Source organism: Blennius ocellaris (genome assembly GCF_963422515.1).
Source record: "Blennius ocellaris genome assembly, chromosome: 15".
In the NCBI taxonomy this organism is placed as follows: Eukaryota; Metazoa; Chordata; class Actinopteri; order Blenniiformes; family Blenniidae; genus Blennius; species Blennius ocellaris.
The window spans coordinates 12,288,684-12,311,710 of record NC_137664.1 but is presented as its reverse complement, the minus strand read 5'-3'; the positions used below and the strand labels follow the sequence as shown (position 1 = coordinate 12,311,710).

Genomic DNA, 23,027 nt, shown 5'->3' with positions numbered 1-23,027 from the left:
GCAAAATTTGCTTTAATCACTCATTAACTGTTAGCAACATGTGCGTGTGCGTCTCCCTTTAGAATTGGCTGCAACATAATTTATTCCTCTCCTTCATGTTTGTGTACATATTGATGCATTTCAGAGATCAAACGACTAAAAAAAGTTATGGCATCATCAAACACGGGCGTCGCTTACACTGGACAATAAAAGGTAGAGCTGCGTTCATGTCTCTCCATGTCCTAATGCAAGTTTCATACTCATTACAGTTTGACGTAATGTAATCCTAACCATTAAATAACACCATTTGCAAATGTTTGCCTTTGTTTTGATGCAGATTTATCAAACTCATTCGGTTCAGGTGCCATTTAAAGGCTGGTTGCATCACAATGGAGCCAGATCAGCATCACTTACATGCATTAATTAATGTTCTTGACTTGGTTCTAGTCCAAAGCAGAAGGAGTACATACAATGTGTCATTTTTAAAATAATTTTTATATTTTACCTCGGCTGTATTATATTTTAAAACATTGTGTGTGTTTTTCATTGCTGTCACTGAACAACATTTCACTGCTGCTAACACTGTATTTTCACATTGCGACATAATGACAATAAAAGACTATTCTATTCTAATTTCTTTACAAAATGAGCAATCATCACATGTTATTGTTATATACCTAACTATAAGCAAGTTAGCATCATAAATCACGCATTTATATGCCCGACTCCAGCCTGAGCATCCCTCTGTTTTCGGAAGACTGAAGCCATAAGAGACTAAACTCAGTATCTCTGCAACTGTTATGCAGACTTTTTTTTTTTCAAAATCTTTCCAGCATTTTATCAAACAAAGCTTGTTTATTTGGACATGGCTTAAACAAAATCAGTTTTGCATGTAGAACATGAAGGGCAGCAACGTCCAAACTCCAATGGGAGATGTGTACCGTGTCGGCGGTCTCCTCCCCTTCCGTGTGCTCTCCATAGCGGTTGTACACTTCCATGTCAGACAGCGCACTCTCCAGGGCCTCCTCCTCATAGTCCGTTTGGTAGTCTGACTCGTCTGATGGAGGGAAGGAAAGAGAGCGCGCGAGAGAGAGAGAGAGAAAGAGATAGGGGGAGGACAGGAAGCACATTGTGGGTGAATAAGTTGGAATATGCGGAGCGTAGAAGGAGTGACAAATAGAAGTGGGCGTGCAGGTGAATGAGTCAGAACAGCAGAAATGTGCAATATTGTGAGAAGTCCAACAGGGCACCTCCACAAGTGATGGATGACAAACTGGTTATAAAAAGAAGGAAATGGAATCACAAAAAAAGAGAAGGGGGTATATCTGAGGTAAACACAAGTTTTGCTGTATTTAGTTTCACTCAAACTTTTTTTTCTTTTAACCAAACATAGTTTATTTACAGTACAGGCAGAGGTTTTAGGCTGTTGTGTTCAAATAAAACCCGCAGGAAGGCGTCTGATTGTCTGCAAATGTATTGTGCAGCGGAGGACAACAACCCCAAACATACAGGCCACGTTTATTAAAAACTGCCTTCAGTGTAAAGAAGAACAATGAGTCGTGGAAACCATGGTCTTCCGCCCCACAGAGCCTCGATCCAAACATAAACCAGGGTGTGTGGGTTCATGAACGATTTGAACCGGAGTGCATTCACAAAAGATCTGTGCTTCCTTCTGAAGTGTTTTAAGACAAAACTGCTTTAAAAGCTACTGAAGCGTGCTGAGAACTCATGCTACTTTGAAGGTAAACATTTGATTATTGATGTCATCACTTATAAATTTGCGTTAATAGAAACAATCCCCCCGAAAATTCTGCCTTTATGTTCCTCGACAACAGCCTAACACTTTTGCACATTGTGTGTGTGTGTGTGTGTGTGTGTGTGTGTGTGTGTGTGTGTGTGTGTGTGTGTGTGTGTGTGTGTGTGTGTGTGTGTGTGTGTGTGTGTGTGTGTGTGTGTGTGTGTGTGTGTGTGTGTGTGCGTTCTTACCGTCCACCAGAACAGGCTTGACAGGCTCGATGCGGGACACAATTTCTGCCAGGTCAGTGAAGGATGCATTGGGACACGTCACTACCTAAAAACACACAAGCCCACACAAAGTGTCATTCAGACGGTGGTGCGATTCCATTTTCAGTCGTTATTGTAAACCCCAACTGGCCCTCACAGATATGACAACATGGATCTTTCCCCATTTTTGAGGCTGCAAGCCAATTTCCCAAATGTATTATAAATCGAGATTAAAAGCGGCGGACAGTCTTTTTAACCACATTTGACAACCATTTCAAGTCTGCATACTCTTTAATTAGACCAGTAAATCAAAATTACATTACAATAATCAGATATAATCATGATCCATCCTGCTTCTTGAAGTGCTAAGTCACTATGATCCTGGTGAAAACTGACTGACCAACTGACTTTTCTTTTCTCTCCACGTCTCATCAGTTTAAAAGAGTATAAAGTGATCTTTTGTATGCACTTTGTTGGAATCCTAAACGCCTTCCAGAGGTTCAATGAGGACAGCGGATCTGAATGTGATCGCTTTGTCTTCATTTAAGCAGCTCAGACGCTGTATGTGTGTTACGCAAACCTTTTCTTTCATGATCTTCTTCAAAGCACATGTGATTTATTCCGACTTGTTTTCACTCCATGCAGTACAGCTAATTACTAAATCAAAATATAAGCAGCAAACTTTTAAAGAGTCAAATACAAAGTATAGCCTTACTGTGGCTCCAGTTTGATGTTCATTTGTTTCAACTAGGGGTACTTTTTTCCTTCTTTTTAACCCATACTCGTCGATCCAACCCCCACTTTGTTTCACAATCACTGCTGACCGTTTTCTGCATATTTTGCAAGAATACTGAAGATATAATGTCAAATCTATCACAGGAGGAGCTCCATTATTTCCCCTGAGAGTTGCACCATACAGTAGCATCTGAAAATAGAAAGACACTCATTAACTGTTCATGTGGGATGGCTATTGTTTTAAAGAATGAGAATGGGAGCTATTTAGAAGACGGCCCTCACAGTATTTTTAACGTCGGCTCCTTCTTTCTCGCAACTATTTGCTCAGACACTTTTTGTTGTTGTGTTGCTTTAGGGGTTCATGTTGTGATTTCTTTTTAGTATCAATCCTGCTAATCCCGGCTTCATTCTCCGCATGTTGTTGCCCAGAACGAAGGTAGGAATCTCATCTGTCTTCAGTATGTTCGCTGCCTCTTGTTTAGTGGGTGCTTTGTCTTTCTTTGGCGTTGCTGCGGGTGTACAGTTAATTTACTCTTGCTGTGCACTTTAAGACCAAAGTAATTCACACGTTTTAATGTTATTACGCCGAATCTGGAGTTGCGCAAGGCCAAAAATATGCCAACAAACTTCAGCTGACTAAAAAACAAACAAAAACTAAATAGTTACAATAATCAATATTCTAAAACACAATAGAACATATTGTAAAAGAAAGACTTGTCAATGTATGTGAGTTTATTGTAAATTATATAGTGGGAATCATAACCACAAATAAAATACTATGCCTGCATCATGCATTTTAATACATTGATCACATTTAACTTAAATGTTATTTTCTATGCAATATGATTTCCTCTTAAAAAAAACAAATGCATTTCCTTAATCTTCAGGTATTTCTTGGTCCACCAACCGCTGCGGTTCACATTACATCACACTTCTGAAAACACATGTATACCTGCAATAAATTGTGTTCTAAAAATGTGTATTAATAAAACAATTATTTGTTAACCTGACCCACAGACTAAGCACAGTTACCAGTTTGCTGCAGTCTAATTTTATTAACACCTATAAACTCCATCTAATATCTCTGTAACTCACATTTAATTCAACAATGTAGACCAGGCTTACTTATTATGAGTTATTAAGACTGACATGAGGCAACTAATTTATAGTTCACCTTTTTAATTGCAGATTTTACAGTGAAAAAAAAATACAGTTCAAGCAGTCTAAATTTTAAATTGCGTCTACTATACTTTCCTTTATCAGTTCCAAGTTTCTTTATGATTGTGTTCAAACTTGCCAAGTTTATTTTGATATTAAAATAAACTCTGTTTACGAGGTTGAAGTATGGAAATATTATTGAAAGCATTCAAACGTTGATGTGCAATAAAATAAGCAGATTACCGGCCACAAAGAAAAGACCTGTTTACATGGACCAAACACAAAATGCAGCACACGTCAGATTTGCTGCCTCCTTACAACATCCCATCAACAATAACAATATAACATACCATCACTGGTATGCGCTGAGAAGAAATATCGGCCCATGTTGTGAATACTTTGCACAATTTATGAGCAACAATGAGGTCTGAGTTGTTAAATTATCACTATAGTAATCTGATGTGTGGATTTAACCAGCACATAACACAGATATGACAGGTCCATGACATAATTCGGGAAATGAGATATAGTGTCAAGTGAACAGGAACACATAAAGTGCACCCCAGAGTTTAATCACAGTCCAACTTCCATTAGTCTAAACATAAAACAGGAATACAAAGCAAGCTCTGGTAATATGCTGGACAATCTGAAACGCTGTATGTATTTGTTGCTGTGAGGAGAGCAATTGTTAGACATCAAGAAAAGAACCAGTAGACGCATTTGAATAAATAACTGGATTAGACTATGTGAAGCTTTCTACTTTACAGCCAAACACAAATGAACAAAATACGATTTTAATTTCATTACAACCCTGCAGCTGTAAAGTTTTGAGCAACTCTAATGAGACTGTCAACTCACGACTTTCCAGTTATGAATGGCGGATACATCTTAATGGGTCAGTCGCAAAAATAGTAATAGAAGTGATATACTCTGAAATACAGAACGTTTGACGAATGTGAACACCTGCGAAAAAATGTTCAGAATGTATGACATAAATATAATGTATGAGAGGCTGTGTACTTTTTTGTACAAATCTATGTTTATGTTTATTTATCTATGTATGTTTTTTATGCCATTCCTCTCTTTCAATGTGTACTGAGTTTATAATGCGACTGTGTAAAGTATTTGAGTATTCTGAAAAGCACTATACACATTTTTATTATTATTATTGCTGTTAATACTACCACTACGACTACTATATAAAAATAATAATTCCTTATATTGTTATATTGCCCAGGCAAAAATATGTCAAAAACTACCATATTTTTATAGGCAAGTATCGTAAATAATTCCATGTAATTCATTATGGCTCATTCCTCTCCGACAATTTTCCAAAAACATCCCATTCAAAATAAAAAAATGTTTTAATTGTCGATGTTACAGTAGTAGAAATACCCGACATATTAATTGACTTCGTAATGATATACACTTTTGTGATGTGCCTACATATTCTGCTCATACTTACATTATTCTTGCTTTGCGTGTTGTGGAACTCCTCTTGATGTCTGTCTTTCAACATTTTCTCCACCACACCGCTGCGACGCCACACATCAAACACAGTCTTACCATGCTGGTATCCCACCTCCTAAACAAAACAAACACACAAGCATCAATTTTCAAATATCGTCATTACTTCACATACTAATGGGTATAATGTTTAAAGCCCGGGAATAATATCTATCTTAGGTTCAAATATTTATTCCGAAAAAAAAAACTGGGGCTATCTGTCGACAAGTGGTTTATCAAAATGTACATGTATAATATGACTATATACAAGATATATAGAATGATATTGGTTGAGTATAAACACATAAAAGTTTATTGATAATTACAAGGTGATGATTATCAGGGAAAAGGGAATGGATAAATAAGTTTAGACTTCTTCTTACTCCTTTTAAGTTATGTCATATTGTGACATCTTTTTTTTGGGGGGGTGGCTTTTTCAGGTACATGTTAGAAAGATAAAGACTTCATATAATAATGCAGGGTGCCACACAGAGATGACGGGAGAAAACTTACAGCAATCTCATCAAACTTGCCAAACTCCAGGGTGCGATATCTGTCAATTGGAGGTCGGATGTACTCGCAGTAATCGCTGTTCTTCACAGACTCGAGCTGCCTCACGCAGCACACGTAGGCCAGCCGCGTCTGAATCTCTGCCATGTTCAACACCTGCAGAAACGAACTTATAGATCACCGAGCGACACCTCTAAATATAACCTTATTGTTATTCATAGGACTCATTTAGTTTTTCGCACAGAATGTTGTGTCTTTATTCTTAATCAATCCATCACCTTTACTTTCTCCGCGAGAGGGTTGAGGCGTTTCCATAGCAGCCACCAGCCTGAGAGTGAGTCGCCATAATTAGTGAGGTTGGTTTCATCCCGGCTGCCCACGTCGATAGCGATCACCACTTTGGCCCCCATGGAGCGTGCCACATCAGCTAGGGAGTTGGAGGAAACCGAAAAACCACAGGACAAGATTAGAAAGGGGGGGGGGGGGACCTCAAACATTAAAAAGTAAATAATGACACAAATGCAATGCTTAAATGCATGAAGATTACTGAGAAAAAGTATGTTAACTTAACAACCAGGCAGGTTGTTGATGTAGCCGCCATCCATCAGAAGGTGTCCATCTTTCGGGTCGCAGAGAGGAGGCAGGTATCCTGACAGAGACATGCTCGCGCGAACATATCGCCACAGAGAACCTCAAACAACAAACAGTCAACTCTTAAGTACTTTAGCTATACGGGCGAGTCCCAATAAAACACCTCAGACTATATGTCAACTTATTAAACTCATTAGTGGCTAGAGATCAAAATGTATGCAAATATAAATGAAACTATCTCCTATCTTTTTGTGGCAAATGCACATTGAGCAGACAATAAAATTAAACACTACCTACCATCGGTGTGTACTCTCATGGTGGAGGAAGTGATGTCAGTGGTGATGTTGAAATATGGGATCCAAAGGTCCTAAATTAAAAAAAATATATATATAAGGAAGTGGTTCAAATTATACATGGAATGGTCGCTGACTGTCACACTTTTCAGCACTTCTATCTCATAGCTACTATGGATATACAAATATGTCATATTTCAAGATAATTGCCATTGCTTTGCATTCTTTTTCCGTTTGGTTTTATTCCTCATGTTGCTCACCTCTATCTGTTTTCCTTTGAAGACATTGCTGATGCTGGAGTTGAAGGCAGCGCCTGAAAACATGGAGGTGACTGGGTACGTCAGGTCCAGAACCTTCTTAAAGACGGAGGTCATCTCCTGAAAGCAAATTCACACAGAAAAGAATGTCAAACATGTTATTGCTTCAAGTAAAAAGTATTAGTAATCCAAAAAGGTTAAAGCTTATTTTCATTTCAAAATAAATCTGCTGGATTCTGACACATTATACAACTCCAACAAAAATTCATAAAGACTTTTTTTTTCCCTAACTATTTGAAAAATCTTGAAAAGATAAATTCACTCTCAGTGAATTATTCCACTTCATTCTTCTGACTTTGGGGAGAATGACTTCTTTTCATGGCACAGTGGGCTTTTTTCTAAATTCGATATCAAGGAGCAGCAATCCAGCCAGCTGCTTCAGCGGGGAAGGTTCAGAACCAAGGACAGAGCCCGAGGAGGCGGGGCTCTACACTCTGATGGAAGACTAATCCGACCACATGCTATGCCTGCAGACCTGGAGCCAGAGCAGGTGTCTCAAATTAGCCATCACACAGAATTAAAGCCCGGAGGATGATGATATCCTATCCCAATCTTAAAGAAATGGGTTCGTTCCAAGTAGACACCATTCAGAGCTCATTGTGGATCAAGTAAGAAACAGAAATGCCTCAAATATTTGGGAATCCACACAAATTCAAGAAACTCATGGATTTTTCCTCAATCTTTTGAAATTAATTCCTGGTCAATATGACCATTCTGGACCATGTTGACGGTAATGATTTTGCTGATGAGTATAAGCCATTTCATTGATTTTGTTTTTACTTCAATCAACTAAAGTCACAAGAGCGTTGACTCTCACCATTGCCCATTCTCTGGCTCTAATCCTCATGCGGCTGTGGCTGCGGTCCTCAGCATAGAGCGCCCCCATCAAGGAACCGATTGAAGTGCCACCAACGAGGTCCACTGGGATGCCGGCCTCACAGAGTGCTCGCATTATTCCTACCTGGGAGCAACCCCTGATTTGAAGTAAAGAGCATAAAAAACACAATCAACACAACGTCGAAGTGAGGCACAAACATACACCAAAAGACAAACTTTGAATCTAAAAAAAAAAACAAAATGTCAAACCGAGGACATTCTCGCAGTGAGGCAACAGAGCTAAACACTTCTCCACTGCGCAGCCTCGTGTGGCATTGTGGGATGAACATTACCTGGCCCCTCCCCCTCCCAGAATGAGAGCGATTGCATTTCCAGTGAGGACACGAGCAAGGCGGGAGAAGTCAGAATGGCGGTCCGCCGGCTTTTCAAACACCCGTTGATACAGCTCCAACTGTGGGGGGGGGGGACAAAATGACCATTATAAAAGCAAGGAGGAATGGCACAGTGGAAAAAGATAGAGATGAAGCAGATGGTGGAGAATAATTATGTAGATCTTCAAAGAAAGAAAAAAAAAATTATGAGAAAATGCTAAATGACAGGCAAAGAGTGACTCAGCCAGAAGCAGACAAACTGAAGTGCTTTGATCTGTAGAAAACAGAGAAGAAAAAAACAAAACAAAGGGGGAAATACTCCGACTGTAACTTTAATTCTAACCAGTTTGGGTAGGCTCCTTTTGGAGAAGACCCTCCGGGGACAGGAGAGGTGGAGGTGTCTGGAGATCCAGCTTCGCATGTTAAGCCACTCCACTGTTCCTTTGGGTGGGGGGCCATCTTCCCTATGTAACAGCACCAGCTGCTTCTGGGCACGCACTGCACTGCCTTCCAACATGCGCTCCAGCTAGAGGGAAGACAGGAAGCACAGATGTTTTAAGGCATTTTATCCTCTTCGCTTTCTTCAAAGCGGCTCCTGCGTCACGTTGGCACAGATGGAATAATGACAATTTTTAGTGGGAGCCTGGATAAATGCCACAGACTCATGACTACACCAGACAACATTAGTTTTGAGTATCATAGTAACCAAGCAGACAGGTGACTATATTTTCAGGAAGGATTATGGGTGGTTTTTCAGGACAAATCAAGGATCAAGAACAGAAGGTGATTTTGTGTGAAATTGACTTGAACATGCATGTATCAAAGTAAAAGGCAACTGTAATAACTGCAGTAAGTTAAACTCTCAAACATACTGGTGGTGAGGATTTTTTTTTTTTTTTTAAGTAACAAAAAAGTCGAGGTAATCAACAGTGGAAAATTTGGATTTGGTGTCGCCACACTTCGCAATAACAGTTATTGGATGAGTGCATTTATAACTATGAGGTGAACCACGTACAGATATTTCTTCATGTAATGTCAGACTGATTCCATAATGTGGAGGATCAGGGTTCTGATAGGGACTTGTTATAATTTTAAATACTTCCAGTTGCAGTGAAGTTCACTCATAAAGACATAGACTATAGGATTTGTTTCATCGTCTCCTGCTATATAATAAAATAGGAGTCTGACAGGTGACACACCTCGCCAGAAGCTATTTATGTAGCTTTACTCAAACAGTATAAGTAAAACAACGAGTAAGATGTCATTTCATAATGGAAGTGTTAAATATATGGTGCTTCTGAGTGGTTTTAAAAAAAAAGGAGAAAGGGTAAAAAGTCCAAGACGAAGGTCAGATCTGCAACTATGTCAATCAGGCATCCATCTCTGGTGAGGGTTTAGCGTATGTGCAAGGTGAGAAAGTGAATGTGCCCTGAAAGATAAAATCAACAATGAGCTATGACTCATTCTGGCCAGAGCAAATATTGATCCATCTTACCATTTCTCCCACCATTTCCTGTTAAACGGGAATACATTCTTTTCTCTTCGCGAAGGCAATTACCTTCCCTTCATCAGCTGGACACTTCACATCCCGTCTCCCTTTCACAGTGCCCATCCATCTACCCTTTGCTCATTTCCCCCGTGATGCCCAAGGGTCAAGCATCCACTGTTCACTGCCTGTGTGACCACTGAGAAGGGTAAAGGCCTGGGGACAACCATCATTCAAGACCATAACGCTCACAGCTGACCTTAATATCACAACAGACACATGCTCTACTATGAAGATTTTATAGCCTGAAAACACAGATGTGCCTGCTGGGCTCGGTTAGTAAAAGTAAAAAATAACAACAAAAACCAAGTTGGTGGTGTAAATAAAGCAATAACGATTTAGGTAATAAACTCTTTCTAATGATTCTCATTAATGTTACAGGTGTTACAAACTGCATAAAATCGCACAAGAAGCTGCCAACTAAATACTTGGTTCTGTTTTTTTGTTGCCGTTTCTTTTTTCTACTGCAGTTGAATTTGACTCAATTATAATAGTCACTCTAAGTAAATAACCGGGGTAATGGTTAACGCTCTTTCCTCACAGCTGGACTATCTCAGAGTCGAGTCAAGGCATGTTGGCCATTCTGTGAGGTGTTTTCACATTCTCCATGTGGATACATGGGTTTTCAATGGGTATCCTGGTTTTTCTCCTACACCCCATAAACAACTGTTTGCGGCTAGCGTTGTTCTTTCACAGCAAAAAATGTTCACCGTTCTTCTCAGGTTGAGGACATTTCCAAAAGGAGTTTGCATGTTCTTCATGTGTGTAATAAGATTTCCACAAAGCTTTATCACTTGCACATTTAGGTCTCTGAATTGCCTGTAGGAGTGTCCATCCTACCCTGCAAGACGATAGACAGTGCAGTTGTGTTCAGAATGAAATGCTCATGCTCAACATCTACAAGACAACAGACTTTGGCATGGTCGTAAAATTTTAAGATTTCAAAGCTGCCTCAAGCACTCATTTATTACCTAAAACATCGCGCCACCACAACGAGCCCAATTACATAAACGGTTGAGCTTACCATCTGTATGCCTTTGCACAAATGGAGATAAACCAGGCTGGTCTATGTCTCCCTCCGTCTTCTGTTCTGGTAAGCTCGTACCCACTAGTCTCAGATTTGTGTTTTTGGCTGGCGGGAATGTAACTAGGCATGGTCGTCTCCTGCTGTTATCAGTCCACCCCAAGGTTGGATGTGCTGTGTTTTACGAGGCGCCATTATGCTCACTACAGTAGTAAAAAGTGAGTAAACCTAATTTTCCCTCAGCCTGGCCATTTTCCTCTGACTTCTCTCAAATTTTATTCCATAAAACCACCAATCAATGTTCTTTGAAACCATCCTGGGTTTTTTAGCAGAGGCTGTTGTGATGTAAAACACCATTTTACCTCTTCCATGATTTCAACAATGCTAGTATTGTGAGGGCAGCTGCAGGATGGGTTATCTAATTATACATATATTTGCATAACTGTGATTTGTCACAAGTAATTTCTCTGGTTCTGAAGTATCCTTAAAATAAAAAAAATAAAAAAACGGATAAATAAGTGTAAAGTTCCATGTGACTCATCTTGCACTCGCAGGCAATCACCAACTCGGTATCCAATAGTCACACAAACACAGCGTCTCTCTGTGGCTCAAACTGACAAACCGTGGAACACAATCAAATCTGGTATGTGTGTATCTGGTATTGTGACAAAAACTCATGAAAGTGATATACCCAGGATGCACCCGATGAGCTGCTGCAGCAGCCAATGAACCTGACTTTGATAAATTAATATACAACATGGATGGGCAAAAGGAATTAGGCATCCATCCATCCAACCGTCCAACTACTTTCATCCTGTGCAGGGTCGTGGGGCGCTGGAGCCAATCCCAGCTAACTCTTGGTGGGGGCCGGTACACCGCGGACAGGTTGCCAGTACAGCCATACAATATTACCGTTTCAATATCAACCGTTCTTGACAGATTCATTTTTTTTTTTTTATTACTCAACTGGCCACTATCAGTCACTTGTTAAGAGGAATTAATGCTAATAACAAAAATAAATCAAGTTAAATACCACCCTCCATTTAACTATATCTGCCAGTTAACCTTCGGCACCTCACTCATCGCCACCAGCTCACCTCGCCGACAGCAGGGTCTTGCTCCCCGAGTCCCACGATGATGATGCAGTCCGCCTGACGGATGCAGCGCTGCGTCCATGGGGTCAGTGTGTAGTCAGTCTGGTACAGAACTATGCGATGGATGTCTTCTTGTTGGCCCAGCCAGCTGGACAGACGGTACTCATGAACACTAAAGAGGACGGGAGTCCATTAATGACAGGCAAGCACTGCCTCCCTGGCAGCTTACAGTAGACCCTGCTTCCTTTTGTGACAATAGAGAATACTGGAACTGAATTTAATTAGTCAGTTAGAACGGCAGAAAAGCCTAAATAAATCATGTTGCAAAAATGTATGACAGAGGAAAAAAGAGGTGTGGCTTTATTCAAGTCAAGCATTTTCCGGAGAAAATCGACCACAATATAACTGTGAGAGACAGAATTTCTCAGTCAAGCGCACAACATACCTGTCTAGAGCTGCAGCTCCAAGGCGCTGTTTGATAATATCGCTGGTCAACAGAAGAGTGGGACCTGTGTGTGATTAGATCACACTTACAATCAATGTCTGCTCAAAGCACTTGATACATCCATGTGACTTTGATCAGAGAAACCGTTACGGAAAACAAACACAAGGTAATTTGATTGTTTGGAAGCGACCACTCAATAACATCAGATCTTTGTAAGTCAAACATGCGTCGCTGTCTTCAGAAAAAGGGAAAAGCTTTTACTTTAACACACACGGCGTCACTCCCTCACGTTTCAAATGCTCACTGCAGTGAAAACCCAATTCCTTAATTCAAAGTTAATTTGCCTGTATCATCATACTTTAGCCACAGCTCATACACCGCTTTGCAGTCACAGTAACAGACCTGTCTGGAGGGCCCAGTATCAGTTCAAATTAAGAAATAAGCAGGTAATCTAATATTAAAAACACAATATCACCACACAGACACAGCACATCTAATTATGTCTCCATTCTACTGCTATGAATTTGGACAATAACAGATCAGACTGTGTCTGAGGCAGTATAGGGACCCCATTAAGACAAAAAATATATATATTCTGAATTGTGATCGACAGCAAAACATTTGGTAACATGAACTATTTTATCTATTTTCTCACCGATTGCAATGAGTGCATGCTGCAGCTCCAAGGTGAAGGCAGTCAGAGGCACCTCCTCCGATACGGGCAGGACTGCCACAGTGGAGAGGTTAGAGGCTGGGTTCCCCGCATCCCACTTGCTTCCCGGTGTGTGAAGGGCTAAGCTGCGAGCTGAGGACGTATCGCAGAATTATAAACTTCTCCTTCAGTAACAGCTGTGTCAAGCCCCGAAAGAGGCAACGAAGCCCAAAGCAACCAAAGTGGCAGTGAGATGCAGCTTGCATACAAATGTGCTGCATCAAGATGAGCCAAAAAAACTGCGTTGACACGTGAATGTGCCCACACCTGTCAGAGGGCCGTTGACCTGCTGGAGGATCTTCTGTCCAAGTAAGTGGATCAACCGGGTGACAACCTGAGATGTGCAAATATTTGATGCATTAGACTAGTGTTAAATCTCTCACCATAGACAGAGTAATGCTTCCTTTGAAATACTATTCAAGGCCAGGTAATCCATCTGACTTTTTATTAATAATCAAAAAACTGAACCTTTTACTCAAAATAAACTGCTCTGTTGATGATCAAAATGTGTATTTGTAGTTCCTCTCACGTGCTCCACAGAGACCTTGAAAACCACTGCTTCCAATAAATATCCAATTCATGTAAAAGATACGCTTCAACTAAATTTCCACATTATTTTCATTTGACACTATTTGTTGGACTTACTTGTGGAAACTTCCTCTTGATGGAGCTGAGAGCTCCTTCAGGCAGCTTTGCCAGCTCAGAGTCTCGCACAGCGTGTACTGTAGTGGCTCGGTTCTGGTGGGTCAAGGCCTCCACCTGTAAAGAAAACAAAAATTTAAAATTAACAGCATATAATTGAGTCAAAATAACACAATTCATCATAATAATTAATTAATTTGATTGGTTTCTATAAATACCTATTAGAATTACAACATTTCATATCTGTAGAGCTGTGTACCATGCTGACAGGGTTAAATTCTTTTTTTGTTCTTTTGTTATAAATAACATCTTTCTACATCTCATTCAGAGCTGACGTCAATAAAGCAATGCTAAATATGGCTCACAATGTTATCCAGTTTTATAACGGCCTTATTATCACTATCGCAGATGCCGCAATGCTCCAGGTAACAGTAACCATAGCATCTATCAATGCAGGTATTATTAGAAGCACTGTGACAGAGAACAGCCATGTCAGCCAATGGAAAATTAGGCGAGGGTAATAACGGAAGATTTTTTTTTCTCCTCGCATTGAACTCTGATGTGGAAACACAAACTGTAGTGGCGGTCTTATGCATAATTCAAATTGTAAATGAGTAAAGTCAACACAGGCTAATTAAGGAAGCTGTAAGAGAGATAAAAGCAATTCAGAATGTGACGAGGATTTCTGACATCAAGAACAAATACATTGAGCCACTTGAGTTAGATGGTATGGCGCCGACAGAAGAATTTATACCATTCACTGTCTGGGGGGGGGATCTATTTTTACAATTGGGTACCCAGGATGTTCAATCATTTCCTCCCGAAATAATCATGAGTCACCAGTAATAAGTACCACAATTGACTGTTATATATAAAGATTCTAGTGTAGACAATGTTTTGGAACAATTACTCTTGTCGTGAACATGCAACAACACAAAAAGTTGATTATCCACAATCAACTGTTCTTGAAAATAATAATAATTTAATATTAAAATAATGCCTAACTACCACTGGCATTCTTGGCTCCAGCAAACAAACAGCAAATATATGCTGCAAATATTAGTTCCACACTGACTCATGCAAAGTGGTCATTTTTGGCTTTGAATGGTGGACTTCCTGTTGTTTTTCCACTTTATAAAACTTTTTTATTGAAAACGGCTGTTGGGATCATCAGGAAACAAAAAAATAAAAAAAAACACAACGACTTGTATATTATGTTTTTGTGGTAACACTATATGATCAATTCTACATTGCAATAATGATCAATTCAGCTCTCAAAGTTTCTAAATGAAACAAATAATAGTAAACCACCTTGTGTTGACCTGGATGAAGGTAGAAAGACTCTCATGAGGTGCATGTGACAGTGGCGAAAACACAGTGTACTTGTTAAAATTCTGGCTGCAGGCTTCTAGCACCCACTGACAGCAACATATTTCGTACAAGATCCACACAGTTGCTTTGTTTTAAGCAAACTCAAATGAGTGAGGCATGGCACAACTGAGCGTGCTTTAACAACAGAGTCTGTTGTTGTGAAATACTTGTGGGTGTGGACTGTATTCAGTATTGTTGGGATAGCGAAACAGAAGCTGAGTTCCCAATTTATTTTCAGACAAAAAGATGAAAAATGACTCCACAACTTCCATGTGCACACCCACTCTCTTCTGGCAGTTTGGCTGGTGATTTGGGTGCAAACTTCCGTCTTAATGTCTTTGGACTCATCTCAGAAACAGAGCCCGTTGTGTCATAAAGGAGCACAAACAGATAAACTGATCTCCGTTGCTTTTAATTAGAAGCAATATGAGCCATTTTGCAGCTAATGTTGTGTTACTTTGTCACTTTAAATATTCAAAAGATAAAGCCAGATGGGTTATATTTACTGGCAATGGCTTGTTCTGCAAGTATAACAGCAAATATGTTAGTAATCACTGTAAATGTTTTCTCATGCATTTTTAAGACTGTACATTTCTGATCAACTTCGAGGAGAAACTCAAAGTGTTGATCCTGATACAGTCATTAATATTGATGGTTGGACTACTAAGTGAGTGGGATAAAACTCTTTAGAAAGTACATCATTTTCCATTTACTATCAAATATTATCTGTTTTTCCTGCTATACAATTATGTATCTTACCACTCCAATCAGGTCGCCACGCCCATATTCTCCTATCAGCTCCTTCTTGCCATCCTCTTTCATGATTACAGAACGCAGTCGACCACTCAGTACGATGAAAGTACTGTCTGACTTCTCTCCCTGCCTGGAAAAAAAAAAACAAAACAGATAACTTTAGTTTGCTGTCAATCTAGAGAAAGATTTGCAAGCCAAAACCAAATTCAAGACTATAGTTTACTGTAGTTTATCTGACACCATAGCCACACATGGATGCAGTAATGCGTATGGCCAGCCTTTCCCCCAAGATAAACATCAGTGGAGTACCTGTAAACAGCCCTTCCCGCTTCCACGGCCATCCAATCGAGGGCGAAGTCTATCTGTCTGACAAAGGAGGACATCCTCCTCACCACCGTGTGAGCGACATTCAGCACAACTTTTGGTTCCTCCCGCATTATCCTGAGAAATACACGAGAAAAAAAGACCAAATCAAAGTTGATCCAATGATCATTATTACAGTTTATTCATTTTGCTTTTTTTTTCTGGTTTTTATTGCGACGAACTCATAGAAGTGGTTTTTGGAAATGGACAGGAAGCTGCAGTCTCGCTGGGCTCGGACAGTGAATATCAGAGGCTCCCCGGTCAGGACGGCAAGTTGACCAACAAGCTCTCCGGGATGCGTGACGAAAAGGCGAGTCTCCACTTCGCTGTCAATCATCCGCTGATAAACGTGGAGGAGGCCCGAGATCACAAACTGGATGTTCACCTCCTAGAACACCAAAGAGGTAGGAAGGGTGAATAGGACAGATTTTATGGCCTTAACATGACTGCCAAGAAGCAGTTATTAACAGAATGACCTCAAATGATAAAACTATTTTAGTACTTTGCCCATGAACAAAATCTTTTAACATTCTATGTGTTTAATTGTTGTTTTTACTACATTTTCATTCACGTTTCAGATTTTCACATTTGTCTGTTTCCTCTAATGTTTGTCTAATTTACATCTTTTGCTTGTCAGTAAATGATAGTTGGGATACATTTCTCGGTGCACTTGGACACATCATCAGTGATACTACCTAAGGTCATCGGGTGTTTCGGGTCTTTCAACTTCAGACACCTGATGACCCCAACAATGTATAAAAACTAAAAAAGTACAGGATAACACTGCTACTTTAGATGATCGTATAAATATTGGGTTAAAATAAAAACAGATTGATGTCATTCAAACAGGTTGCAAAAGAATTATGTGAATAGATTCAAATACACTGGGTTTTCTTTTGTTTGGACTGACTGTTCCGATGCTCAGGTATCAGGAAAAATCCTGATGTTAGGATTGTTTTAATATAATTTATGTAACTTGTCAACTCCTCTAAGTAACTAGTTGAAAACACTTCACTTAAATCCAATATTTTTCTCATTCTTTCCTGATGAGCACTTCTACACTCGCCACTTTACGTGACATTACTGTTTGACAGATGTGAATGAAGACCGAGAATAATAAGTTGTAAGTGTGACTGCTCTCGAAGCGGCTGGTCTGACCTGGTCTCCCTGGCGAGCCACCACAGAGCCAGCTTTGACTTGATGAAGAGTCACTCTGCCTTCTAGCAGACTGGGGTCCTGCAGGAGACAAAATCATTTCGATATTTCCCTAAAATGATCTTACAAAAGCATCTTTTGACATAGATGCGCTATTGTACATGCATGTGTCACAATTTAAAAGTATATTTGTTTGGCATATTTTGATTATCTCCAATTCGATTCTCACCTGCAGCTGGATGATGTTGAGCAGGTCTTTCTTAGCAGCCTGGAAGATTGTGTTGCTCTTACTGAGGTGGATAGTATCAGAGTGCCCTCCACAGTCTGTATAGTGAAACACTTCAGATGGCGCCTGCTGCATCGTCACACTCTTCTTCAGATTGGACTAGAGAGACGAGCACATGAAGGAGTTTATTATGATGACAGGATTGTGATAAGTAGCAGCATAAGATGCAGAGGATTCCTGGGGCACGAGCTTACGATAAAACATGAAAACCGCCACGCAGTGTGAAACAGAAATCAATGTGAGCCTTACTTTGTGAGCGACGGGGCTGGGAGGAGCTTCATCGATAGTGACTCGAGCTCGTTCACACACTATGTTCAGGTCAATCCCTGTAACTCGGGATAAGAAGGATTATGAATTAGAGGTATGCATCTGTGTTTTTAAGATCGGTGGATCATGACGGGCCTGTGTAGGAAATGAATGTCGGCACGTGACAAACGGTGAGTGTTCCTGTCCAAAACAGTGACCGACCTGTGCAGTCGGTGGGCACCGAGATGGATCGTGGCTTCCTGAGGCTATTTGAAGGGCTGTCCTTCACACCATCTGCTAAATGTAAAGCACAGTGCCAGCACTGGGTCAGTTAAAAAAAAAAAATGGAAAGCAGGATTCTAAATAATAAAAAATAAAAAAAAATGTGTGCAAGAGTGGGTTTGGATTGCATGTCTGAGTGACCTGGCTCCATGAGGCCGTCGGTGGTCCCAGCGGGTAATTCATCCTGGAAATGGAGACGCCGAGTTGTCTTTACAGAATTTGCTTCTCCTGCCATCACATTGTTGATATTGGTTAAGGCCACAGCTTGACTCTCCTGTCAATCAAGCAAAAAGTCCACATTTTAGTTGAGGTCATATTACATCTCTGCATAAATCACAAGAGGAGATCTCAAAACAAGAACATCATAGAGAATAAGTAGGATGAAGAAATCTTGTTCGGTTGAGGTACATAGACTTAAAAATGACCTATCAAACAAATAACTTCTTCATGGAAATAACCTCCTAGAAACAGATCAGTGTTTGACAAGAGACTTATGTACATCGTTTATTAGCCAAAGAAGAACTTTCACTCAATGTTTATGTATGGGTGCGACACAAATAATCATTTGACACAATTCGGAGATTTACATAATCACATAAATATTGTTAAGAAAGAACATGCAGAAACACATCACCACATGTTAAATTCTGACTAAATACTTGGGATTTCTGTCTTAGATCAGACAAGCGGCATGGTTTAAAGGGTACTGCTCTCCCTGTTTATGTGGAGGGGTTACAGTCATCTTTATTCATTTACACTGCGCTTTATTAAGGACCGAGTTATGATGCTGTGCTTAATGTTGTGTGAAATTAGCTTGTGGGTGCGCGCGCGCGCCTCTACGTGCTTGTTTATGTGCCGATGATTTAAAAGTTGTGTTCGGGTATCCATCCTGATCCTCTCTGTGTGACCGTGTGCACACACACACACACACACAAATACATGCACTAATTAATTCCCCTCCTACCGGATTGAACAGCTCTGTTGTTAGGCCCAGATAGTTATGCAACGCCAAAAAGGTGACTCTTTGAAGGCGCACCATGATTATCTGCGACACAAACAAAACAAAAACAAGAAGATCAGACAAGTTAGAGGAAGCAGAGCACTTACAGTACAGTACAGAGGATGTACTGTAGCTACACATCCGAGCGGAATCAAAACTATTGTGTTTAGTGAAGTTCCCCACAGAGAAAACACACAAAGGCTTGGGCTGAGCTTCCTGCTACCTGAATGATGCGCACAAGAATCTCAGGGTACTTCTTAAACACCGACTCAAAGGCTGAAGCTGGTAAGCGCAATATGGTGGAGCGAGTGGCTGCCCGCGCTGACACGGTCTTATATGGTGCTGGATATCCCTGCCGAAAGAAAGAAACATTATATATCAAGTCAAAGGAGTACAAAAAACATTGAATTGCAATGGAAACAATGACTTTTTTCCGAACAATTTATTTCAGTGAAAGATCCATATATATTGTTTGAATAGATTAATTATACATAAACTGAAATATTTCAAGGTTTTATAGTTTTAATCTTTATAAGTCAAGCAATTACATTTCTAAAAATACTAGAACTTGTCATGACCACAACAACATTTTACTTTACAAGTTGTTTAAGTTTTTGAGAGGCAGAGTGTTGAATGCTAATTAAAATAGCAGGATTATAATTAAATGAATGATGAGTTATTTTAAACTACTATATTGGCTTGGATTTGGTGATTTGTAGCGTTTTAGCCATTTATACAGAAATTACATAAATACTGAATGATAATTTAACTATTTTATGGAAGAATATTTTAAAAAATATCACTAAAGTGACAAACAAATGATTGTTTGTCACTTTAGTGATATTTTTTTAAGTTAGAAAAAAATCTATATTTTAGTTTTGTATTATATTAAAAAATAATAGTTTTAAAGTGTAAACCTCAATAAATCAGAGATAGCAGAATTTAGAGCTAAAACTTTTTGTGCTATCCAATGCATTTTGTATTTGTAATGTATTTTAGTGAAGGGTCATTGAGGACTAAAGACCAACAATCTCATGTTTTATCTGAAGATAAATCCTCTGTTAAGACTCACTGGATGCTTGTTTTTTTTTTTGTTTTTTTAATGATATTACAATGCACACGATTGACTATTTGCCTCAAAATATGGAAAATATTCAAAGTAAAGGGGCAAAACACAAATGTGTTCATATGATGATGGTATCTTCAAAGGAGAGCAGCCAAAGGTTTTCATCTGAAAACCCACATGTGTGTATTCAGTGATTATTAATCTGGAAAAAAGTTAAGAAATTGGCAAGGTGACTACTTGCCTGATAAAAAGTTAAACCTTTGACCTAACATACACCATGAGGAATTGTTAGATAACTGTAAAGCTTTTGTTTACATTAACAAAAAGGTACATCACAAAGCTTTTATCTTCTCATTGTGATCAGTGATAAAAGTTGTTTGTTCCACACAATTAGTCTTCCTCGTGTTTGTTTCTCATTTGCATCAGCAAGTGCGTTTGGTTGTTGTAAAATAAAGACAGAAAAGGAGCACAGAAAGACAAAAAGAAAATGTGGTGGCACAATAAGAAAATAAAAGCAATGAACACATAAATTAAATAGTCGGGTTATCAGATCGCGAATGAAGACCCATGCGGAGGAAAGATAAAAAAGAGCTCACAGTGATGAAGTCCAGAATACTGAGCAGACTGTGAACACTGTCTCCTGGGAGCACATCCTTCACCACAGATTCTGTGCCATCCTAGAAGACAAGAAATGACCCCAGTCTTTATTTGAGCCATATACATTAAGCTCTATTTAAATAAACTGGTAGTCCTCAAACCGCAGAAATGATGAGGATTGTTTAAGTCAGTCAACTGTGGAGGTCACACAATGAAGCTGTTGGTAAAAATCTTTGAAAGCTACAATACTGCCCTCTCCTGTTCACATCATTCAAGCAACGTATTTATAGATATTGGAAAGTAGAGAACACAAACAAAACGAAATAAGTATAGCTTGTTCGGCATGTCATTAAAGTAAGAATAGTGATACACGAATGACCAGCAATAATACGGTTGAGCTGTCCTGGTATTAGCTTGGACAGTTAATACTTGTATAAATAATAAAAGACATAAATAACAGATGAAATGGCTGCGTGAAACATGATACCACATAAATAGCAGAGGAGGGAATGCAAACTAAGCTTCCTGATTATTAAATACAGTTTGTTAATTAGTTGAACAAGATGACGAACAAACTCTTGTCATTCACGTACATTCTCCTGGATGAAGAGTTCAAGTCGTCCATCCTGGACCACATAGATGCTGTCATCGTCATCCCCCGGCCTGAAGAGACCTTCCCCCTCCTGCAGCTCAATAAACACCATGTGGCGACACAGCTCCAGAAACAAAGGCTTTTCAAAATGACCCAAGACCCTACAACAAGATTCAAAAGACACATTGTTTTGGGGGGGGGGGTTTGAGAAAGGAAAGAAGGCCACATACGTAGGGGTTAGGCAAGTCTAGTCTTACCGGACATTCTTCAACATATACAGGACCTCAGAGGGGAGATTTGAGCTCTGCACATCAAACTTTGTCAAGTCGGCCTCCAGCAGTGAGGGAGGTGGCTCCTTAGGCTGCAGGGTGGGAGGGTCTTTACGAATCCTCAAAATCCTTTGAACATGGTAAAAAAATAAATAAAAAAAATGATATCAACATGACATAAATCAATGGTACATGACTAGATTCTACAAAAATGTGCCCACCAGCATTTGATAATAGATTAACTGTGCATACTTGCGTGCTATGCTCAGAACTTTGGTTCTCTTGCGTATTCGCTGAGGTTGTTTTGACACAGAGGAAGACGTGGGAGCAGGAATTGCAGACAGCGTCTGGACCTAGAATTTTATTTTATTTTTTTAAATAGCCAGAAACATATTTCAGACTCAGTAATGGTTTATTACCACTAAACCAAAAGTGTACAGAAAGGCACAGAAAAATGAAAGGTGTATGGCAAAATGTTCATACAAAGTTTTTATCAGTCCAATTAAGTTGAGATCTATGACTGAGATCAAAGTTACTGTTGTTCACTATGCATAAGACATATTTTCATGCCGCAGCACAACATGAACAGGGGTGTTAATGATGTTAAAGCCTGCAGGACAAAATTTATTTATTTCAGAGAAAAAACTGGTATCGTACTAATGTCTCTAAAAGCAAAAGAAAGAAATGCAATTTATTCTAAACACAGATATAAAGATTAGAATTCATCGTCAGAACTGGCGATAGAGCAAACCTTTCGCATGATCTTCCTTCCATAGAAGAGCACTTTATCTCGCTTTCGGAAGCGATAGTGAGGCACACCAGGCTGCCGTTCACCTGGTCAGAAAACCCAGAAACAAAAACATCCCGAAATGCTGAATAAACATTTCCAGGAAAAATACAGGAATACATAGGTTTCCCACAACTAGGGTGTACATGTAAAACAAATAAGTAAGATGGTGTAACAACAGGAGGTCACGGGGCTTACGGGCACGTTTGTATCTCCTGTAAAGGAAGAGCACCACAATCCCAATCAGTGAGACTGCCACTGCAGCACCAATCAACACACCCGTGAGCTGGAAGACACAACAGAGCAAAGCATGTATGATCATGCGAGCACGCACCCTGGACACGACATTGAAGATGCAGCATTGGTACCGTTGCACCCATACATTTAACCCACAGTTAAATAATGTATATAAACTGTGAGAAGGATGTTAAGTGATCTGTGTTTTCAATCACTGAGAACCAAGACGAGCTCGGATTTTCTAAATACGACCAGAAAA

General features: G+C 39.6%; 1 protein-coding gene across 1 annotated transcript in view; it reads right to left on the bottom strand.

The window, feature by feature from the left end:
• Window positions 1–23,027, bottom strand: part of pnpla7a (patatin-like phospholipase domain containing 7a) — a 29,510-nt gene that overhangs the window by 4,985 nt on the left and 1,498 nt on the right. Inside the window, exons 4-35 of the mRNA XM_080510459.1 lie at window positions 22,730–22,817; window positions 22,496–22,578; window positions 21,997–22,097; window positions 21,733–21,873; window positions 21,477–21,636; window positions 20,883–20,963; window positions 19,444–19,572; window positions 19,185–19,265; window positions 18,362–18,494; window positions 18,161–18,232; window positions 17,942–18,018; window positions 17,636–17,791; window positions 17,410–17,487; window positions 16,434–16,639; window positions 16,198–16,329; window positions 15,895–16,018; window positions 13,768–13,881; window positions 13,390–13,456; window positions 13,066–13,215; window positions 12,411–12,474; window positions 11,969–12,137; window positions 8,645–8,827; window positions 8,263–8,381; window positions 7,911–8,067; window positions 7,037–7,153; window positions 6,781–6,850; window positions 6,467–6,583; window positions 6,171–6,319; window positions 5,896–6,048; window positions 5,342–5,461; window positions 1,966–2,050; window positions 921–1,036 (exon numbers count right to left, since the gene is read on the bottom strand). Coding sequence (XP_080366585.1) covers window positions 921–1,036; window positions 1,966–2,050; window positions 5,342–5,461; window positions 5,896–6,048; window positions 6,171–6,319; window positions 6,467–6,583; window positions 6,781–6,850; window positions 7,037–7,153; window positions 7,911–8,067; window positions 8,263–8,381; window positions 8,645–8,827; window positions 11,969–12,137; window positions 12,411–12,474; window positions 13,066–13,215; window positions 13,390–13,456; window positions 13,768–13,881; window positions 15,895–16,018; window positions 16,198–16,329; window positions 16,434–16,639; window positions 17,410–17,487; window positions 17,636–17,791; window positions 17,942–18,018; window positions 18,161–18,232; window positions 18,362–18,494; window positions 19,185–19,265; window positions 19,444–19,572; window positions 20,883–20,963; window positions 21,477–21,636; window positions 21,733–21,873; window positions 21,997–22,097; window positions 22,496–22,578; window positions 22,730–22,817 — 3,792 coding nt within the window. The remainder of the gene's footprint in view (window positions 1–920; window positions 1,037–1,965; window positions 2,051–5,341; window positions 5,462–5,895; window positions 6,049–6,170; window positions 6,320–6,466; window positions 6,584–6,780; window positions 6,851–7,036; window positions 7,154–7,910; window positions 8,068–8,262; window positions 8,382–8,644; window positions 8,828–11,968; window positions 12,138–12,410; window positions 12,475–13,065; window positions 13,216–13,389; window positions 13,457–13,767; window positions 13,882–15,894; window positions 16,019–16,197; window positions 16,330–16,433; window positions 16,640–17,409; window positions 17,488–17,635; window positions 17,792–17,941; window positions 18,019–18,160; window positions 18,233–18,361; window positions 18,495–19,184; window positions 19,266–19,443; window positions 19,573–20,882; window positions 20,964–21,476; window positions 21,637–21,732; window positions 21,874–21,996; window positions 22,098–22,495; window positions 22,579–22,729; window positions 22,818–23,027) is intronic.